A 20139-nucleotide genomic window follows, 5' to 3' on the forward strand; every position below is an offset into this window, starting at 1 on the left:
TTAAATGTCTGTACCTGTCAGGGCAATATCCCAGGAGGGCTTGGGGTGTGGCAGGGCCTGCAGGACCCGTCTGTAGCCAGAGGACGGCCACAGCCGTCAGACTAGCTCACTGGCCAGAGCTGGCTCTGTCAGCACCCCCGCGGTGGCTACCACGTCACATGTATTCTGTGCATTTTATCAAGTCATCCTCACCGCACACTACAAGGTAGGTTCATTTGACCTAATAAAAAGTTGGCTTAGGGAATTTAGGTCACCTGCTTGAAGGTTGTATAGCTGGGTATTGATGGTCTTGGGATAGGTACCCAGGTCAGCATTTAAGTTCATGCCACATGATCAGATGTAATTTGTAAGGCACTGAGATGTAGTTAGAAAGCCTGTGGTCTTTGGAATCGAGCAGACCCTACTCTGAATCTCTGCTCCCCTCCTTTACCCTCCATGACCCTGACCAAGTTGTTAACTTTCCAAATTATCTGCTAGGTGGAGATAATGCTTTTCCTGCCTGTCTCACAAACTTGTGAGAATCAAAGTTATAAAAACATAAGCAATAATGGGGGTGATTGCTATTTGAGGACTAGTCTATTTGAAGCCAGCAACGTGGGTTTAGGATGAATGGTGAAGAACAGATAAGAAAAATACGACACTTTCTTCACACAGGTGTATTTCATCTCATTTCTTAAAAGCAGGCTAAAGAACAAAGGAATGATTCTATACTTTGTTTAAAGAGTAACAAACATCCCTCCATCTATTCATCCAGCCATCCAAGACACACACCAAAATGTTACATAATGAAGGTATTGAGCTAGTGAGATAACAGAGGGTTTGGTTGTTGATTTTCCTGGGTGCTTTTAAATGACTTGTTTGCTTCAGCAAGAAATATACAAGGCTGATGGAAGAATCGAGATCATTGTCAGATATGGGATCAAATCATAGTCAGGTGCTTAAGTTCGCTAACCCATTCCTGGCTGTACAGCAGAGATGTCATGGATTAAAGGAGATTATCCTCTCGAAGCACTTAACGCAGTATCTGGCTAATAATATGCACTTAATATACACTGTCATTCATCCATCCCACCATACTGAGTGCCTACTGTGTGCCAGAGCCTGTCCTGAGTCCCGGGAAGGCCGTGGTGTGACTTCAGCGCTTGTGAGGCTTACAATCTAGATGGGACTCTAGTTCACTGACAGAGAAGCAAAGAAATAAACATGTCATTTCGTTCGGGCTCTTTGGGTAGGTTACTTTCTGTGCACGCAGGGAGCAGGATGCTCTGAGGGAGAATAACAGGAGGAGAGGATTACTTTGTCTCGAGGTGATCCCGGACAGCTTCTTTGAGAAGGTAGACCGAAATCTGGAGGAAAACAAGACTTGGCATCTTATTTTTAGATAAAACAACACAAAACATGAAACTTACCACCCAGCAAGCCCCCTCTCTTGCTGACTTCCTTCTAACTACACAGACACAGGAGATCAAGTGCCCCGATTGTAAAGTGTCTTCACCTAGTCACAGAAAAGGGAGCTTTCATCTTTCTTTTCTTTCTCCACTGCACCTTGTCTGGCTCTGCTCCAGAGAAAACTTGGTCCACAAACGACTTCTCCAAATGATCCCACGTGTGGACAGCTCTGTGCTTAGCTAACTGCTTCTCCCTGGGTGGGTCCCTCCTGTGTTGTCCTGCTGTGGAGGGCAGTCTATCAGGCATAAAAAGGACCCAGAATGTCATTGAATTTGCACATTTAAAAAAGAAGAAAAAGATCCTTTTTTTTTCTTTTAAGATTGTATTTATTTATTTGAGAGAGAGGAGAGAGAGCATGAGCGGGGGTGGGGGGGCAGAGGCAGAGTTAGAAGCAGCCTCCCCACTGAGCAGGGAGCCCCATGTGGGTCTCGATCCTGGGATCTGAGCCAAAATCAGATGCTTAACTGGCTGAGCCACTCAGGTGCCCCAAGAAAAAAGACTCTTTGGTCTTTTTACCCAGGCTGTGTGGCTCCGGTATATTTTCACTGTGACTTTCTAGTTTGGGTTCCCAAGGATGCCCTGCAGGAAGCTCCCCTGTGCCACGAGCCTCCCAGCCGTCAGGCCTGGCTAAGCAGTATGGGGTGGGCTCTTGTCCTCTTCTCTGGCATCTTGCTCTGTCCCTACCCTCTTTTCACCTCCTTGTCTTCCCTGGACAATATCCTTGCCTCCTCCGAAGAAGCAATGTCTTTCTTTCTGGTGGCACTCAGCTTAGATGTCACCTCCTCCAGGAAGTCTTCCTGTCCCTTCTTCATTTCCTCACTTCCGTGCTTCGTGGCCCCCGTGGTCCCGTGGTACCATGCAGTGGCGTGTGTGTGCATGTCTCCTCTGCTAAACCGCGAGCTCCGTGATGACCAGGACAGTGACCCTCTTGTGTGTCATCCTATTTCCAGTGACCAACACACCGCCCGGCGGAAGAAGCACCTCAGCACCCAAATAGCAGTAGCTCCCTCATTTAAAGTAGCTTTTGAAGGGTTTCTTCTTATTAAAAAAAATCTGATTGTTATTTAGACTTTCAAAAACACAATCAAGAAGAAAAGATAAAGGAGAAAATGAAATTGAATCTGTAATTCATCCAGTCTTGGTAAGCATATGTGGGATCTGCAGTACCTGTGAGCATACACATTTGTGTATATAATTTATAGCATGGGAACACACTGTACACAGTTAGTAATTATATGTAACTATGTCACTTAATATTCTTCTAAAGCTCCTTTTCATTTTTAAAAGTGTTTTGCATGGTAATACATCAGATAGATGTATCATTATTTAACTTTTTTCCCTATTGGTGGATAGTTGATGTCAACTTTCTTTTCCCCCTCTCGAACAATTTTTTAATGAACATCTGTATCTTGGTGGGATAAACCCAGGAGTATAGAGGAGGGGTCCAGGGAAAGGCTCCTGGAGGAAGTGACATCTGTCTGGAGACAAAAAAGGATTCGAAGGAAATGCCCTGGTTGGGGGGGGGCGGGACAGGGTGGGAGGCAGGTGTTCCTGGTGGAGAAGGCAGCTCATTTGCAAAGGCTGGGAGGTGACAGAGTGCATAAGCATCCTGGGACACCCGGGGACCAAGTACAGCTGGAGGGTGTTGGGGGGTGGGGGAGTGGGCAGTGAGGGGCTAGTGACCAAGTGACCAGGGCCAAGTCCGAAAGGGCCCTGTAAGCTATGCTAAGGAGCGTGGGCCCCGGGCAACAGGGAGCATTGCAGAGAAATGACATATCCAGGTTGGCGTCTGAAAGATCCCCGTGGCTGCTATGACTAAGCCAGCTCCATTCGACAGCTAGACTCGGAGCTGTTATTAACACAATGAAACAGAAATTAGAAAGAAGAGAAGAAGGGGGAGAAAAAAAAAAGAGTTCACATCTAACAGCTCACAGATAAGCTTTTCAAACTGTCTAGGTTCTCAGATTCTGAGGCTCAACTGAACAACAAGTCAAAATCCTCACTCCCCTCACCCCACCCTGGGAAGAAGTGCCCTGTGGTTTCAGTAACCAAGCGGGTGTGAGTCCCTGTCCTGTTGCTGTTGCGGGGGCTCTGGTGGTGGGCTCTGATGACAAGGGGGTGGGGTTTCTTTCAGGAGCTCACTGAGGCTCGGTCCCCACCCAGGGCCGCCAGAGAAACAGGTGTGGTCCATGCTGTGTGTGTCACTTGGTCCCAGCTGCAGAGCTGTCCTGTTCTCCAAGGACATGGCAGGCGCAGAGCTGATCCGCAGAGCTGATCCGGGCTGTGCCTCCCAAGGGCTGACGTCTCCATTTAGGGAGCGCTCCTGAAACTAATGGGCAGTGACAGCTCCATTTGAAAAACACGGAAACACTTAGGGAGGCTGTGATCTGCCAGCCCCGAAAGCTGCTTATTAGCAGGAAAATCACGCTCCCCCTGCATTGTGCCCCCTTGGTTAACCCCTGCTTTTTGCCTCTCCTCCCTACTATCTCACTTAAAGATTTCATTGTTCTCTGAGGCGCTTGGGGGCGGGGAGGGGAGAGGGGGTGGGGGAGGGGAGGGGGGAAAGGCTCAGAGCCGCCAGGAGCTTTCCTCTGTCTCCTATCACAGCCTCTGGGGAGGCCTGGACCAAGCTGCAGCCTTCAGGTGTGCACGGGAAATTGATGGTTTTTAAAGAAAAATGGCCCCTGAAGACTCCAGGTCTCCGCTCCCCTGCTTTCCACGCTGGCTGGTCTGGATCCCAGCACCCAGGCCAAAGAGGAACACGCACAAGTGTGCCTTACACCATGCTGGCTCACTCCCAACCACCGGTCCCTGGCTCCGGCCCCTCTGGGTGGTGTCCACCGCCACCCCTCTGCCCCTTGGCCCTGTCCCCCATCACTCTCCTCCAGACAATGACAGCCAGCTTCTACCTTCCCCGGCGCCTCTGCTATCAGTCTAGCTGCTGACTGTCTTCAGTCCCCACACCCTTGACATCCCCACTGGGCATTCAGACCTATCAAACAGGAAAGCAAGTGCCCGATGGCCCCCTGAAGGTGCTCTACCCCGAGCATCCCCCACTTGCCCCAGAGCTCAGGCGCAAAGTTGAGGGGTCACTGACAGGCCCTCTCTTCCTGGAATACCCCCCACTTCTGACCCATCAGCACATCTTGCCACCTCTCCCTCAGTTCAGATGCACCTTTCCATCTCCCCCAAGGGCACCTTCCTCTGAGCCACCATCCTCTCTCACCTCCCGGTTGACACCCCTGCACCTCGCCCTTCCGTCAGCTTTGTACACAGAAACCCGAGTCAGAGCATGCCGGGTGCACAGAACCGTCCAGTGACTTCTCACCAGGCAGAGATGGAAACCCTCTCTCCTCCCTTGGCCGGCAAGGCCCCCTCTGTCACCTCTCTGCCACACTGATCTCTTGATCACCGCTCTGGCCCCACTGGCCTCACCACTCTTGGGGGATTCGACCGAGCGAGTGTGCCCGTCTCTGGGCCTTTGCAAATGCACTTCCCTCCGCCTAGAATGCTTTTCCTCCAGACATTCAAATGGCTCCAAGCTCATCTCCTCAGAGCTGACCACTTTATCGAAAATGGCTTTCTCTTCACTCTGTATCCCTGGCCTGACTTTATTTTTCTTAATACCACTTGCCTCCCCCATCTGGCATTAAGACAACTCTGCATATTTACAGTTCCACATCTGTTTATGTGTTTGTTGCCTTTCTTCCCCAGTGGAATGCAAGTTCCACGAGGCGTAGATTTTGTATAACTTACCTTGAGCACAGGGCCTGGCACATAGCAGGTACTCTAAAAATATTTCTCGAATGAAAAAAATGCATAAGCAATGAAAGAACCTGGACTATAATCCCAACCACACTGTGTTGAGGGTCCATCCTTCTGTAGGCAAAAGTATTCCCCCACCGGCCAGCAGAGCAGACCCCAAGTCTTGATTGTAGGGCAGGCAGGTGGGTGTGAGGGGTCACTTCTTGTTTTCTGAGACCTGAGGCAAAGATGCCAACATGGCTGAAGAGAATTTTCCCAAACAGGAACGGAGCAGTAGTTCCGAGGCCCTCTGGGAGCTGAGTCCCAAGCACACGCGCACACGCACACACATACCTCTGCTTCCCTTGACCATGGGGCTTGAAGGAGCAAAGGGGGAGTGTGCACACTTTGACTTTGTCAACTCACCGTCCCTCTGCCCGTGACTCAGGCTCGGAGGCAGCTCTTCATCTTCTTATCTGTGGCCCATTTTCCACGACTTTCCTGTTTGAGCCCTCGGAGAGACTTCAGCTCCAGCAGCCCCTCTCCCTGGATTCTCACAGTCCCCAGCCTGCCTGACGGTGCTCCCTCCTGGGTCTCCTCTCCCCGCTCTCGGTTTTAGGGGCAATTTTTTCACTGGCAAATGGAAATCAGATCCTCACCTCCCAGGGTGGTTATGTGAAGCAAAAAGGTAATGTATGCGAAACCCTGAGCAAATGCCAGTTGCCTGGAAACTGCTCGGTAGTTTTTATTACTGTTATTATTATCTTTCTTCCACTTCCCATGTTCTGTCCTTTCAATGTTTTGTTGTTGTTTTTTCCCCAAGACCTCTCTCCTCTCTCCTGAGCTCCCAAATCTCCTTCTCACCCCCTCAGGTCATCTCCTGGAGCCTCCCCGGTCCCTCAGAGTCATCGTGTCCAAATGGAAATAGCCGTCTTTCTGAATTTTCCCACTTTCTGTGTCTCCGGGGTTGAGGCAGCCACATTCCCGCTGTCCTTGAAACTGGAGACCTCTTCATCCCCATCCTTGACTCCGACTCCCTCCCTTCCCAGCCCCGCCCACTCCGTCCGCCCTCCTCAGCCTGTGACCCATTCATGTAGAAGGGAGCCAGGAGCTCGGACCGTTCTGGCGGCAGAGCTTTGTGAGTAGCTCTGCGACTCAGTGGCTGTGTGACCTTGAACTAATGACGTCATCTCCCTGGCCTCGGTTTCTTCATCTGTCCACTAGGGCTAATGCCCCCATCATAGGGCCATTGGGAGGATGAAATAAGACAATGCAAGCAGAGCGTTCTAGGGTGGCTGGTGTATAGCAAAGGCGTCATGAATACGAGCCGTCGTACCTACTAGTACTCCTACTGCTCTGTTACTAGCTTGTGGCTACCTGCTGTAGACGCTGTGCTTCAGATACTGAGAACTCTGTGCACGTGTTTGCCGGTGAAAAACTAAGAATACCAGATTTCGTGACTGAGTGTCTTCTCACTCGGTGGGAACGAGTGTGTGCACGTTTGTCCCCGCCTGCATACGTGCGCGTGCGCGTGTGTGCACATGCGTGACCCCCCTGCCTGGGACAGAAGGACGCCAGGGTGGGTGAGAAATGATGACGGTCTCTTCTCTAGAACCCAACTGCCCCACCAAGCGCTGGCTTGTGTTTCATCCCACACCCTCCACTCCCATTTGGAGAGAGAGTGGCTGAGTGGGCCTGCTGGCGCCTTGTGACTAAGGGTCAAGGACTTACCTAGCTAACCGGGGCCTCGTGGGCGGCCGGCCATTGCAGGCACCAAACCCAGGTCTCGGGATCCCCGTCCACTGACTAGAGTTTGTAAACTCCTGTGTCTCTGGAGCCGGCCGCGTCCGTCATTCCTGACCCGTAGCCAGAGGACAGCACTTGGAGGGATCCACTGCTAAATATTGGGGTCTCCCAGGTGACGTATAACAGGCTCATTACTTTGAATCTGGTGGCGCTCGAAGCATCGCTGGTAACTTAATCCCATCTCTTTCAGCAGGTGGGCTTGGCTGACTCCTTGGGGTCGGGGGTGAGGGGAGGGGACACGCCACCTCACCACCTGCCCCACCATCTCATGCCTTTGCCATGCAGCTCCTGACTGCCCAGAGGACACCAGGGGCGGCTCACGAGCCCTAGAAACTGCAAGTCAGGAGCCCCAGGTCATGCGCCAAAGGTCATGAGAATTTTGCATTTTATGTTGCTCTCATTTCTGATCATTGAAACAACCTCTCTGAGGCAGGGGAGCAAGCAATCCCATTGTGTTTGGTTCTGTTTTGTTTGGGTTTTTGGTTTTGGTTTCGTTTCTTTGATTTTTTTTTTTTTTTTTTTTTTTTGTTGTTGTTTTCCACCTACCACAAGTTCTTTTCTTCCCCTCTCATAGTGTGGGCGAAATGCTGAAAACTTCGACCGGTTTTTCACCCGCCATCCACCAGTCCTAACACCTCCCGACCAGGAAGTCATCAGGAATATTGACCAGTCAGAATTCGAAGGATTTTCCTTTGTTAACTCTGAATTTTTAAAACCTGAAGTCAAGAGCTAAGTAGATGTGTAGCCCTCCGTCCTTCATTTCTGTCATTCGAGCTCAGCGGCTGTTGTGGTGACATCTTTCCTTCTCATTGCCACGTCGCATCCATGTTTTATTTGCTGATGAGACTAGAGTGACCATGTTTCAGAAGCCAAATGTCCTCAGGTAGTTTGGAGCATCTCTGTGAGATGGGATGATGCGGGTGGCACGTCACAAATGTTGCTGCATTAATTAGCACATCAGCAAGCATCCTCCTCCCATTCACTTTCCCCAGCATGGCCGCTCCGCAGAGCCTGGGGCAACAGAAAAATGCCTGCTTTCTCTCCCTTTCTCCCAGCGCTCCCATAGCACACGTTTCCCAACTCCAGGCATTCAGTCTAGATCGTTCCTACCAAATGAGTGGATCACCGGATGCTAGCAGCATTCTCTCCCTCCTAGACCCGGAGCTTGGCTTGCATCCAAGTGTATGGTTGCTTTGACGTAGAGGGAATTCCTCCATTCTGTCTGGTTTGGAGGCACCAGGAGCTGTGCTGAGCACAGGCTAAATATAAAATCGTATTTGTTACTTTTTAGACTCAAAGTGAAGGAGATGATCTCAGCCCTTTTAAAATGCCAAGAGGGTGCTTTGAGATAGTCTCCATCTAAAAGGACCTCAAGGGGTCAGTCAAAAGGCAACTGGCTTGGGTGCCACCTCCATGCTGTAATTCCTGACACTCTCTGTCCCCCCTGATCACCTTCATCCTCAAACTCCTTGCAAAGGGCATTTGGCATCACCCCCCCTGAAAAGACACGGTCACTCTAGCCAGGTCCCAGAGGACCATGGTTTTACATTACATTTCAAATTTTATTTGCTTTGGGGTTTTATTTCTTTTTTTTAAATTAAATAAAAATAAAAAAAAAAGAAACAAACCACTCACTTTGTTACACATGCTTTGAAATCTGTGTCCAAATGTTATTAACCACAATGACCTGCTTTGATTTGTCAAGAAGGCGGCTCTGGAGCCTAGCAGACCCATGCCCGCGCGGATGGGATTTGTCTAGGTTTGTTGCTGGCTTTGGAAAGCTAATTAAGCGCCCTGAGAAAGACATCATTTCTTGAAACGTAGACGGTTGTATTCTTCACTTTGATGTTGTTGTGCAAGATGTTTGTGGAAATGTCCATTTGTATCTGGATATCTGTTATGTGCCATTTTTTTTCTAGCATCGAGATACAATAAAAAAAAAAGAAAAGAAAGAAGAAATGCTATTTCAAGAAAAAACGGCTCTCTTTGAAAAATGTGGACCCAAACTGCCAAGCAGGGCTCCTGAGGCTTCGGGACAGAAAGGAACTAAACCCAGAGCTTAACCTCAGCCCCAGGGACGGTCCGGGGACTCCTGGCAGCCTGTAATGGGATGGGATGAGCTGGCCGGGGTTTCCAACGATACCGGAGGTCAAGGCCAGAGTCAAGTTTCGGGGCCAGCTAGGAGCATGGCTGGGGCTCTTGATTTTCTTATCAAAATCACCACTCCTCCCAGCTTGGACTAAATACTCTTTCTTGCGAGCAGCTTTGGGAGCCCCAAGAAGCCAAGGAAACCCCTTGTGGGGGAGAAATCCCCTTGCCTACTGCCTCCTTCTATTCCCAGGCAGCCCTACAGAGAATTCTTATCACAAGTCAAGTGATTTCCAGAAGCACCAGAGCTTCTAAGAGACCACCAGGAGAACTTTACCAACTTGAAAAGTGTCCTTGAAGGAACACTTCTCATCTTTAAGAAACCCGTGATTGGGATTTCCATATAGGCAGAGGCCCCTGGCTCATTCCTGTCTGCCCTTGGCTTCTCCATCATGGTAGCAATGTTGACCCCATGTGGGGCAAACCCCAGTCCCAGCTGACAAGCTCAGGAAGTTAGAGAAGGAAGGAAATCGGGGCAGAAGCCTGCCTCCTCCCCCCATTTTCTTGTTGGGGACACTGGCATCCGGAGAGAGGAAGTGACTTGCCCAAGGCCAGCCAGCTGGGATGCAGACCCAATTTCCCTGACTCAGTGCAGGACTGTTTCTGCTCTATAGCCCGCGTCTCTGAGCCATGCCCAGCAACAAGCAAGTTATTTGAGGTCCTTCGTCTGGCTGTTGGGTCACCGGGTCTTTCCTTGGACCTGTTCTCAGGAAGATAAAAACCAGGGAGAAACATTGGGCCATTGATAGATTATTTGAGACAACATTAGAGAATGCTGTAAGATAAGTAGGTAGACAGATAGCTAGACATGGACGGATAAATAGATAGATAGGAAAAATATATCATGTATACACGCTGCACATTTGCCAATTTCTGTCATTATTTTTTCAAAAGTTGAATCATTTGCAGAAAGAGGTACTCAAGCCAAAGTCTCTGTTCCCCTAACACACCTTGCTGAGAGTTGGCCAGCGAAGGTTTCTGTGCAAGTGAGGGATCCTTGGCCAGAGTTCCCCACAATTTCCTTTTCCATCACCACTTTAAGTCCAAAGGAGACCAAGAAACAGAGCTTTGAGAATATGTCATCTCTGAGCCATACTTGGCAAGTTTATCCTGGAAGAAGGATTTTCCACTTCTCTGTGCAGTCATCCCCCTATTCCACCCCCCATTCAGTCATCCAGGAAGCATTCATTGAGCACCGACTGTGTGCCAGGCTCTCTGCTGGGCGCCAGGAGCACAGTGGGGGAACCCCAGTGATGCAATCAGGGTGGCAGTCGTTAAACAAGTAATTAAAAGCATGATGTGATCTAGAGATAAGCAGTCTCTGAGTTAGGGGAGGCTTCTTACAAGAAAGAAAAAGTCATCAGAAGTCTTCAGCGTGCCTCCTTCTGTAGACCACAGTTTGAGGCTGAAGGAGGAAATGCAGCAGTGGCCCCTTGACCCAGATTTCTGGGACAATCCTAGAGTGCAGTGGGTGGGGAAGGACAGGGGCTAGATGGGAGCTGGGGTGGGTTTCCTTCTAGAAGGCCAAAGGCACGGTCTCCATGCTTGAACAGACCATAGAATCACCAAGATTTGAGCAGAGACAGATACTCATATAGAGAGAGGGGATTGGTTTTACAGCTCAGTTCTGAGTCCTGGATCTCACTTCTTAGAGTTTTCTCACCCAGATTCCTGCAGGCATTACCCTTTCCAGCCCTCGGGGAGATGCTCTTCTGCCAGCACACTGCCCCCAGCTTGACACCGCCTGTGTCTTCTAGATGAGACAAGCTGAGATTTTCCAAAAGAACTTAAATTAGGGAAGGAATTTTAAAAAAAGAAATTAAGAGAATCCAAAGAAACCTAAACACAGTCCGTATTAGCCAGGGCTTATTGTCTGCCAGGATCCAAGAATCATCTTTGGCATTCTTAGACTTCTCACTAACCTGCTCCTCTTCTAGGAAAGGGTAGGGCCATGGTCCTAATGGCCTTGGGGAATCAATAGGAGGCCAGTGGAATTAATAACCCTCCTTGGTTGAGTGGTACTCTGCTCATGTGGCTTCAGATGTTATCTACCCCAAAAAAGAATGGTCCCAACAGACAGGCCTATCCTCTCCCACCTTCTAGAGGTAGAATTCAGGGGTATTTCCTAAGGGGATCTGCCCACAGAACAAAACCCCTAATGGCAGGTTCTGTTTGGACCATGTGACTGTTTGAAGCATGAGACCTACCAGCACAACAGATAGGGAAGAGCTGTGAAAGCTGGGGCTGGTGGTAAGGGAACCTCCAGGGATGCCCAAAGGCAGGGAAGGCCAGATGGGGTCGATGTTCCCCTGGAGATCTGAAAAGAGGCAACTGCCTGCCTTCTAGCCCCAAATCTATGTGTGGCCCACACACAGCCCTGCAGGTCTCAGACCTTGAAGGGGCCTAACTGTTCAGTCCCTCAGACTGGGGGCTCAAACTGGACAGAGGCCGATGTGAGGGACCCAGAGAATCAAGAGGAACAATTTCATTGTTTTGCTATAGAGTGGGGTCTCTGGCTCAAGGACAAGTGTATGTTGGGGAAAAAAAGCAAGAGGCAAAGAGGCTCATCCTTAGTCGATCTCCTCTTCATTGATTCATTCATTCAACAAATAGTTGTGGACAGCCTGCTGTGCACCAAGCATTATTCTTGGCCCTGGAAATAACAGTAGTGAAGAAACAGGTATGGACCCTCCCTGCCTGGAGAGAGGCAATAAATAAGACAATGTCTGATAGTACTTGGGTGCCACAAAGACAATTAAAAGGGTGCTAAGGTATGATTTGTAGGGCCCAGGGAGGGATGCACGGGCAATATGAAAGGAAGGCGTGATGTTTGAGCTTTTCTCTGAACACAAGGGATAGCACAGGCCATGCCTGGGACAGCATAGGACAGGCTGACAGCCAGCAGGGCAGGATAAAACAGAATGGGTGGGGCATGGCAGGGAGATGGCCCACCATCTAGAAAACAGCTCCCTCTGCATCTTGAGCCCACTGCAGTCTGGCGACACTTACTGAAGTGTGTTCCCTGCCCCCACCCCCCGCCTTCACTCCCACACCTCAACGCAAATACAACGCAATTAAGTGGCAACTCCATAGGGACATTTTACCTATCTCAAGGGAGCAGCCTGAAGGAAGGAATTCTTGTGGGAGGTATTTGGCAAAGGGGAATGAGCCCAGCAATGAGAAACCCTACCAGTCAGCGCCCATTAGAAGCAAAACCTAAGTCATGAATGGCGATTGACTGGACTCCAGCAAATCAGTCAATACTCACTGAGCCTCCGCTCTTTACAATCTGACCCAGCTCTGGCTTCAGCGAGGCAGACCCAGGCATTCTCCTCGGCTAACCTGTAATAAACCAGCCATCAGACTCTCTCCCCCGACCCACCCTTGCACCCAGTCGGAGGGAATGAGGTGAGCCCTTATTAAGCGCAATGTGGTAGGTAACGATCACCACCCCACTGTGCAACCTTGGGCAAGTCACTGTATCTTCCTACACCCGTTTTCTCCTATGGCAAACCAGGGAGGGTGAGGACTCCAGCCCCTCCTGCCTTCAGGTGGGTGGTGAGGATGGGAGGGAACGAGAGCCTGCAGGACCCTGAACAGGTGAGAACATCATACAGACGTGGGGTGTTTTTATTAGCCCACACTCTGCTGTTCCCTGGAAAAGGTTGTTCCAAATTGTAGTTAGTAACCTGGGATTAATGCCCCCCCACCCCCCCAAAAAGAAATATCAGGCTAACCAGGAGAATGGAATTTTTGTTTGTTTTAAGGTTGCCCTTACAGACCTTACTTTAAGCTTTGGGTTTTGTTTCGAATAGCTATTTGACTAGATACATGCTCTGCTGTAACCATCCTTGGAGACAGCCTGTGGCTGATGAAGACCCAAATTCTAGTCTGTGGGTGGATTTCTGAGCATCCCTTCAAAGCCTAGTTAGCACCAGGGGATGTGGGATGGACAGTGGTCAGCTCCTTTCCTCAGGCAGCGATCTGATGCCCCCACGTGACACTCCACCTTCTTGGCAACTGAGTGGTTGTGCAACCGCTCTCCTTTTTAAAGAAAGGAGCCTCCTCGCCACAGGGGTCGCTGTTGGATGGTTTCCTCCGGGACGCTCTATCCCGTGACTAATTCTATGACATTTTACATGGTAAGAAGTAGTTTCCAGTTCACTTCATCTCAAAGCCAAAGAAAACAGAACCCACACATACCCACAGTCCACTTTGTGACAATCCTTAAAGAAATTCAATGTTTCCTTTCCTTTCTTAGGCAATCGTCACCAAGTTTTCTCTCCTGAAGCCAACATACAATGTGAAGTGAAAGGCAAGGGATAGTATGCGCAAAGCACCTGCTAAACAACTCAGCACAGGGCTTTCTGACTCTGCCCATGAGATGTCATCGGCTTCCCACTAACTGGCAGGTGTGGGTCGTGTTTCCTTCTTATGCTGTGTTAATGTGTTTGCTTTCCATTTGGCAGAGAGACAAGCGAGACACCTCCAACTTCGACAAAGAGTTCACCAGACAGCCTGTGGAACTCACGCCTACTGATAAACTCTTCATCATGAACTTGGACCAAAATGAATTTGCTGGCTTCTCCTATACTAACCCAGAGTTTGTCATTAATGTGTAGGTGAATGCAGACTCCATTGTCGAGCCTGGAGTGTTAAGACTTCAGGTCAAGTGTATGTATCAATTCTAGTCTTCCAGGATCCATGGTGCATATGCTGGCAGCCAGTGTGTGGAGGGCTTGTCCTCGAGGGCTTTTCTTTGTATGTGTAGCTTGCTAGTTTGTTTTCTACATTTGAAAATGTTTAGTTTAGAGTAAGCGCTTTCTCCAATTAGAGAGGTACAATTTTCCAAACTTCCAGAAACTCATCAAAATGAACAGACGATGTCAAACCTACTGTGTCTGATACCAAAATGCTTCAGTATTTGTAATTTTTAAAGTCAGAAGCTGATGTTCCTGGTAAATGTTTTTACAGTTATCCTACCATATCTTCTTTGAATGCTAAGCATGACTGGTATTTTTAAAAAATTGTGAGTAAGCTTTGCAGTTACTGTGAACTGTTGTCTCTTGGAGGAAATTTTTTGTTTAAGAATTGATATGATTAAACTGAGTTAATATATGCAAACTCTCTTGTTAACGTGTCTGCTTCTAAATAGGCCCTGGCACAGGGATTATAAATTGGAGAGCCCCGGGCCGATGCAGCCAGTGGACAAGCTTTGTTTTGCATGCACACAATTTTATTTCGTTGTCAACATTTAAAAAAATGGGATATTTTATATAAATCCGGGGGTTTTCAGATTCACTTGAAAAAAAAAATTGGAAGACAAGCAGCCCTGGGCCTGGTTCCCCTGTGGAAATAATTCAACCAAACTGAGAAATGGCTGTCTCCTTTAAGTGTGGGCTCACGCTCCACCGCAGTCTCCACTGTGCCCTGTTGTGTTACACTCCCTCTCCACCTACCTGGCCACTGTAGATGGGAGGTTGAAACTTCTGCCATTTGAATCACAAGCTTAATGACCTCAATATTTTCCTGTTCCCAGAATCAGGGGATCTGCTCAGTGATCCATTCAGTGTGGTTTGCATGTACTAAATCCTCAAGCACAAAACACTTAACAAATTTCATTCCATCTGTGACAAAAGTCAGCAAAGAAGTTGCTGTCAGTACAAGGAGAACAATTTTCTTTCTTTTTTTAAAAGAGATTTATTTATTCTAGAGAGCACGAGCAGGAGGGGCAGAGGGAGAGGGAGAGAGAGCATCCCAAGCAGACTCTGTGCTGAGTGCGGAGCCCAAAGTGGGGTTCCATCCCATGACCCTGAGATCACAGCCTGAGCTGAAACCAAGAGTCGGATGCTTAACCAACTGGCACCCTAAAAGAACACTTTTCTGTGGTCTACGAGGATGTCACTATCTGTAAAACCACTTACTTTTTACTGTTTTCTCCTAATTTGACATCGGAGAAAAAAAAAAGTGTATACCCTTTTCTCCACAACCCACTCTTGGAGATCAGAGTGGCACATTAATGAATCACAGGGTGTCAGCCTGATATCTTCTCTGAATGAAATCATGCTTCTATTTTTTTTTTGAAAAATGTACTAATCCAATCACACATGCCTTTGTAGCTGCTCATGCCAGTGGGTAGCAGAAAAGAGCAAACCCGTCACACCAAGTGTGTTGTGACTCCACAGACTTTATTCATCTCCTGCCTCCTTGGAAAACGCCCAGTAAATGGACCATTGGGCAGATGCAGTGAATCCATTGATCCTCGTGCATTCTTTGCAGAATTTTTAAAACTCTGCCAGTTAAAATTGGGGAAAGCCAACTTAAACATAAGGAAGAAACTGTGTGTTCAATGCATCACATTTAGAAAACAAAAATAAGCAGGCTTTCTATGGACCTTTGATGACATGTTCCATTTAAGATGATAATACAGAAGAGCTTGCTATTGCTACTTCTGGTTCTTCCCCATGTCATGCCGGCCCCTCCTATATTCTCCTGCTGGATATAAACCCATCTTTCCTTTCCTAGTTGAGCACCTACTTTGAGCCAGGCACAATTCTGGCTGCTGGGGATATAGAGACCCAACAAGATAGCCCAGGACTTTTTTTTTTTTTTTAAGATTTTATTTATTTCAGAGAAAGAGAGCATGAGCAGGGGGAGGGGCGGATGGAGAGGGAGAAGCAGGCTTCCCGCCGAGCAGGGAGCCCGATGCGGGGCTTGATCCCAGGACCCTGGGACCATGACCTGAGCCGAAGGCAGACGCTTAACTCAGGCGCCCCCAGCCCAGGACACTCTACTCACAGGGACAAGAAGATGCAGAAGTCCCAGCCTCTCATCTTCATAGGATCATGTCCAGCGAGAAATGAGTGGGAGCTCCTATAAAAGTCCTGCAGTTTACTCTGATTGGCTCGGCCTGGTCACATGCACATTCCTGAACTGAGCACTATGTCTGGGCTGGAGAGGGGAGGGGTGGAGGTACTTTGATGGGTCAGACCTAAGTTGTATTAGCTCCCTGCTGCTGTATAACAAGTTACTCCCCAACTTTGAAGCAACCAATATGTATTAGCTCTCAATGTCTGCAGGCGGGAAATGAAAGCTAGGTGTGGCTTACCTGGTGGAAACCCCTCTCTTGAGGTTGCAGTCAAGCTGTTGGCCAAGGTTGCAGTAACATGAAGGATCAGCTGGGGGGAGAGAGGATTCACTTCCAAGCTTACTCACATGGTGGGGGGCAGCTCCAGTTCCTCACCAGATAGGCATCTCCGGAGGACTGTCTGGACATGGCAACTGGCTTCCCCCATGGCAAACAATTCAGGTGCCCAATCTGGAAGCCATTAATTTCAGAAGTGACATCCCATCACATTGCTGTTTTCTGCTCTTTAGAAGCAAGTCAATAGGGGCGCCTGGGTGGCTCCGTCGATTAGGCGTCTACCTTTGGCTTAGGTCGTGATCCCAGGGTCCTGGGATCGAGTCCCGCATCGGGCTCCCTACTCAGCGGGGAGCCTGTTGCTCCCTCTGCCTCCACCCCTCCACTTGCTCATGCTCTCTCTGACAAACAAAGAAAATCTTAAAAAAAAAAAAAAAAAAAAAACAAGTCAATAAATCCAGCCCACATTCAAGGGGAAGACCTTACCTAAGGTGAGCATCCTCAGAGTTGGGGGCCCCTGGGCATCATCTCAAAGACTACCAACCACACAGATCATGAGCTGGACTTCTGGAGCAATGGGTAGACTGCCACCCAAACCACATGAACTGAGAGTGAGCAAGGGATTGCTCTGAATAAAAATTGGAAACTATTCTTGGAACAAGGAGGATGTATGCTCAGGAAGCAAACCATAATGGTGGATTCTCTGCAGATGGGAATTTTGGTCTACCCCAAAGATCCCTCAAGTTTAGTAATGTGTGAGAGACAAGCCACTAGTGAGAAGTAATTCAAGGAGAGACTCACTTGGCATTGCACTTGGTTCACAGAGGTCTCCATCATGTCACTGCCAAGCTCACTACCAAAGGCAAGGACCTGAATTTGACCTTCTGATGAGTTGTGGTCCTTTGCCTTCAGGGACTCAAAATTCACCAAGAAGATGAGTTGGTGGGAACATACACATGATATGAGTCTATGCCAATTATCTAATACTGAGTAACAAACCACCCCAAAACTTAGTGTCTTTTAAAAATAGCCATTTATTCAGTTCACAATGGTGGTTTTTCTGATCTGACCATCCCAGTGCCTCTCTGATGGTCTTGCTTGTATATCTTCAATCAGCTGGAGGGTCAGCTGGTGACTAGATGGTCTAGGATGGTCTCATTCACCTGTATAGTGTTTGACAGCATCACTGCTCTAGAGGAAGTTCAGTTGTTTGCTTGTTTTTGTTCCGTAGTTCTCGTATGTTCTAGCTAGAACATAGACTTCATCTGGTAGTTTTGAGGACTCCAAAGAACAGTAATGGGAAGAAACTCCAGTGACAAACATTTTTCAAGCCTCTGCTTCTGTCAGGTTCACTGCTTTCCCATAAGCCAAGGTCAAGGGGTGGAGAAATAGCTTCCACTTCGGGATGGGAGGCACTATAAAAACACATTACAAAGGCGAATGATCATAGGGATGGAATAATCCATAACTAATTCTGCATCTACTACCCAGTCCCTTAATGGAACCATTCATGAACTTAGGGAGCATCAGAAAAATAAGGTAGATGGGAAAGAAATCACCAGGAAACTACCTGGGTTTCCCCGTGGTCAGGCCACACAGCCCACCAGAAGTCAGTCTTACCTGTCTCTTCAATCTCAACATACAAAGACACGATGCCAGAGTTCAGACTTGCCCACTGAATAACCAGAGCCAACTTGAGAGCTGATGGTATAGGCTTTTTAAGCCAATGAGGACAAAATTCTGAAATCCTCAGATGTTATTTCTGCCATGGTTCTTTTTCTAACCTTGTACAAAGCTGAGATGCTGGAGAAATCAGAGAGGAATGCAAAGCACGATAAATGGGAACCAAATCTGGGACACTCAATCCAGTACCATCTATCAATATCTGGCTCTACAAGCCCTAAAGCCAAATATCGCAGGTCCTAGATCTTTGCCAGTTTTGATCTGAAATTGCTTTGACCCACGTGGAATTCTGTAGTTTATCATTTCCTAGACATGCAACGCTGGCTCCCAAAGTGAATCCTGACTTCCCAAAGCAATAAAAGTTTGAATTCTAGAGGCCTTGCTCTATGATTAAACCACACTCTCTCCACTATGGATTTTGTCCCATAAATGCCAGTCTCCCTGGCAGATAGCCTGCCCAAATTAGGCCAGATGTCAGGGTAAGATTATAATGGTGTTTGGACAAGAGAAGAAGAACATTCAATTCTGTTTTCAACCAGTTACTGTCCCCCAAAAAAATCCAAGAGGAAAATAAATACAAAAAGGACAATGCCTAGCAAATGAAGCGTTGATTACTATTTGAAGATTGGACTGCATATCCCATTGTGGGATCCTAACTCTAAGGTGAGCTGGATTGCATAAAGAATTCCTACATATCATGTGGGTTGTATTACGCATCTATCACTGTTAACAGATTACCCCAAAACTTAGCAGCTTCAAACAACACACATTTTTTGGCTCACAGTTTCTGTGGGTTGGGAATCCAGGCACAGTTTAGCTGGGTTCTCTGTTTCAGGGTCTGTCATAAGCTGCAATCAAGGTGTTGGCTGGGGCTGTCACTGACTGTGGTCTCATCTGACGGTTCAACTAGGGAAGAATCCACTTCTAAGCTCTCTCACATGGTTGTTGGCAGATTTCAGTTCCCTGGGAGCTATTTAACTGCGAGCTTCAATTCCTTGGTAGCTCTTGGCTGGAGGCTGGTCACAGTTCCTTGCCATGTGCACCTTTCCAAAATGGCAGCTTGCTTTATCAAAGTGTACAAGCTAAGAAGGCAGTTGAGCAAGAATACCAGTGAGATGGGAGCTCCATTCAAGTCACTGGATCCAGCCCGCACTTAAGGAGAAGGGATTACACAGGGGCATAAATAGGCGAGGCAGAGATTATTAAGAGCTATGTGAGAAGCTGCCTACCACATGGATGGTAAGGGCTTCCTCCAAGAGACCTAATACAGGGTGGAGCATGGGAGAGAAAAGGGGTCTTCGGACTGTATCTAATGAATGTGCACAACCTTTTTTTTTTTAAGATTTTATTTATTTGAGAGAGAGCGAGAGAGAGAACACGAGCAAGGGGAGAGGCAGACTCCACTCAGCAAGGAGCCTGATGTGGGGCTCGATCCCAGGACCCCAGGCTCATGACCTGAACCGAAGGCAGACACTTAACGAACTGAGCCGCCCAGGTACCCTGAATGCGCACAACCTTGATCAACCAGATCAACCCTCCCCCTTGAGGTGAAGTGGGGATGAGGGGGAAGAGAGCACTACAGTCATCCTTTCCCTGACCGAGAGCTTCTGAGTTGGTGCGGGCAGTCAGACCAACACCATTTATCCAAATGGAAATGACCTTCTCCTTGGATCAAAAGACTCAGGTCCCTCGTGAACAGAACAGAAATCATCATTTATGTAAGCCCACAAGATTTAAAAGCCCTTAGTCTCAAACTAGAGGAATCTCCTTGAGCCCCTAAAACATGGGCAGCATTAGATTCACATCGCTGCCCTCGTTAAGCAGTGGAAAGCCAAAAGCAACCATGGCAACTTGAGTTGAGGAGCCCCTGAAGGTAGTAGATGCCAAGATTATCCTCAGGAAGTTCCACTGGGTGTAAGCAGAACCCAGAGGAGGTCTTAATGGGGGAAGACAACGAGAAAGGGGAAATACTTAAAAATTATGTTAAGGGAGAGGAAACTCTGACTGAAGAGAGGAGCAAGCAGAAAATGGCTTCAGATCCCATCCTGTGTCATCTCCTGGCTCAACCCTGGGCTTGAGGGTGATTTTCTCTTTACTACAAAGGCTGAAACTGTCAGATAGTCTGTGACTGCAGAGAGAAATTATTAGAGCTGAATATGAATGACTAT

At 48.2% G+C, this 20139-nt stretch overlaps 1 protein-coding gene and 1 long non-coding RNA gene across 5 annotated transcripts in view; one reads left to right on the forward strand and one right to left on the reverse strand.

Moving 5' to 3' along the window:
• PRKCB (protein kinase C beta) overlaps positions 1 to 14271 on the forward strand; it is a 318066-nt gene extending 303795 nt beyond the window's left edge. For 2 of the 4 annotated variants that reach the window (XM_025855448.2, XM_073888001.1), the window contains one exon: positions 7574 to 10726. In XM_025855448.2, coding sequence (XP_025711233.1) covers positions 7574 to 7732 — 159 coding nt within the window. In that variant the 3' untranslated portion in view covers positions 7733 to 10726. Of the gene's footprint in view, positions 1 to 7573; positions 10727 to 13616 lie in introns of those variants that run through there. The other 2 variants (XR_003205040.2, XM_025855449.2) reach the window with 2 other exon arrangements.
• LOC141371672 (uncharacterized) lies at positions 1758 to 5616 on the reverse strand. The gene is made up of 3 exons (XR_012376794.1): positions 5548 to 5616; positions 5206 to 5431; positions 1758 to 3778 (listed from the first exon to the last, which is right to left on the reverse strand). It is a non-coding gene; the product is annotated as an uncharacterized lncRNA (long non-coding RNA).
• Positions 14272 to 20139: the final 5868 nt, after the last annotated feature.

This window comes from Callorhinus ursinus, unplaced genomic scaffold, assembly GCF_003265705.2.
Source record: "Callorhinus ursinus isolate GAN/ISIS: 27379988/994484 unplaced genomic scaffold, GSC_fseal_2.0 scaffold85, whole genome shotgun sequence".
Lineage (NCBI taxonomy): Eukaryota > Metazoa > Chordata > Mammalia > Carnivora > Otariidae > Callorhinus > Callorhinus ursinus.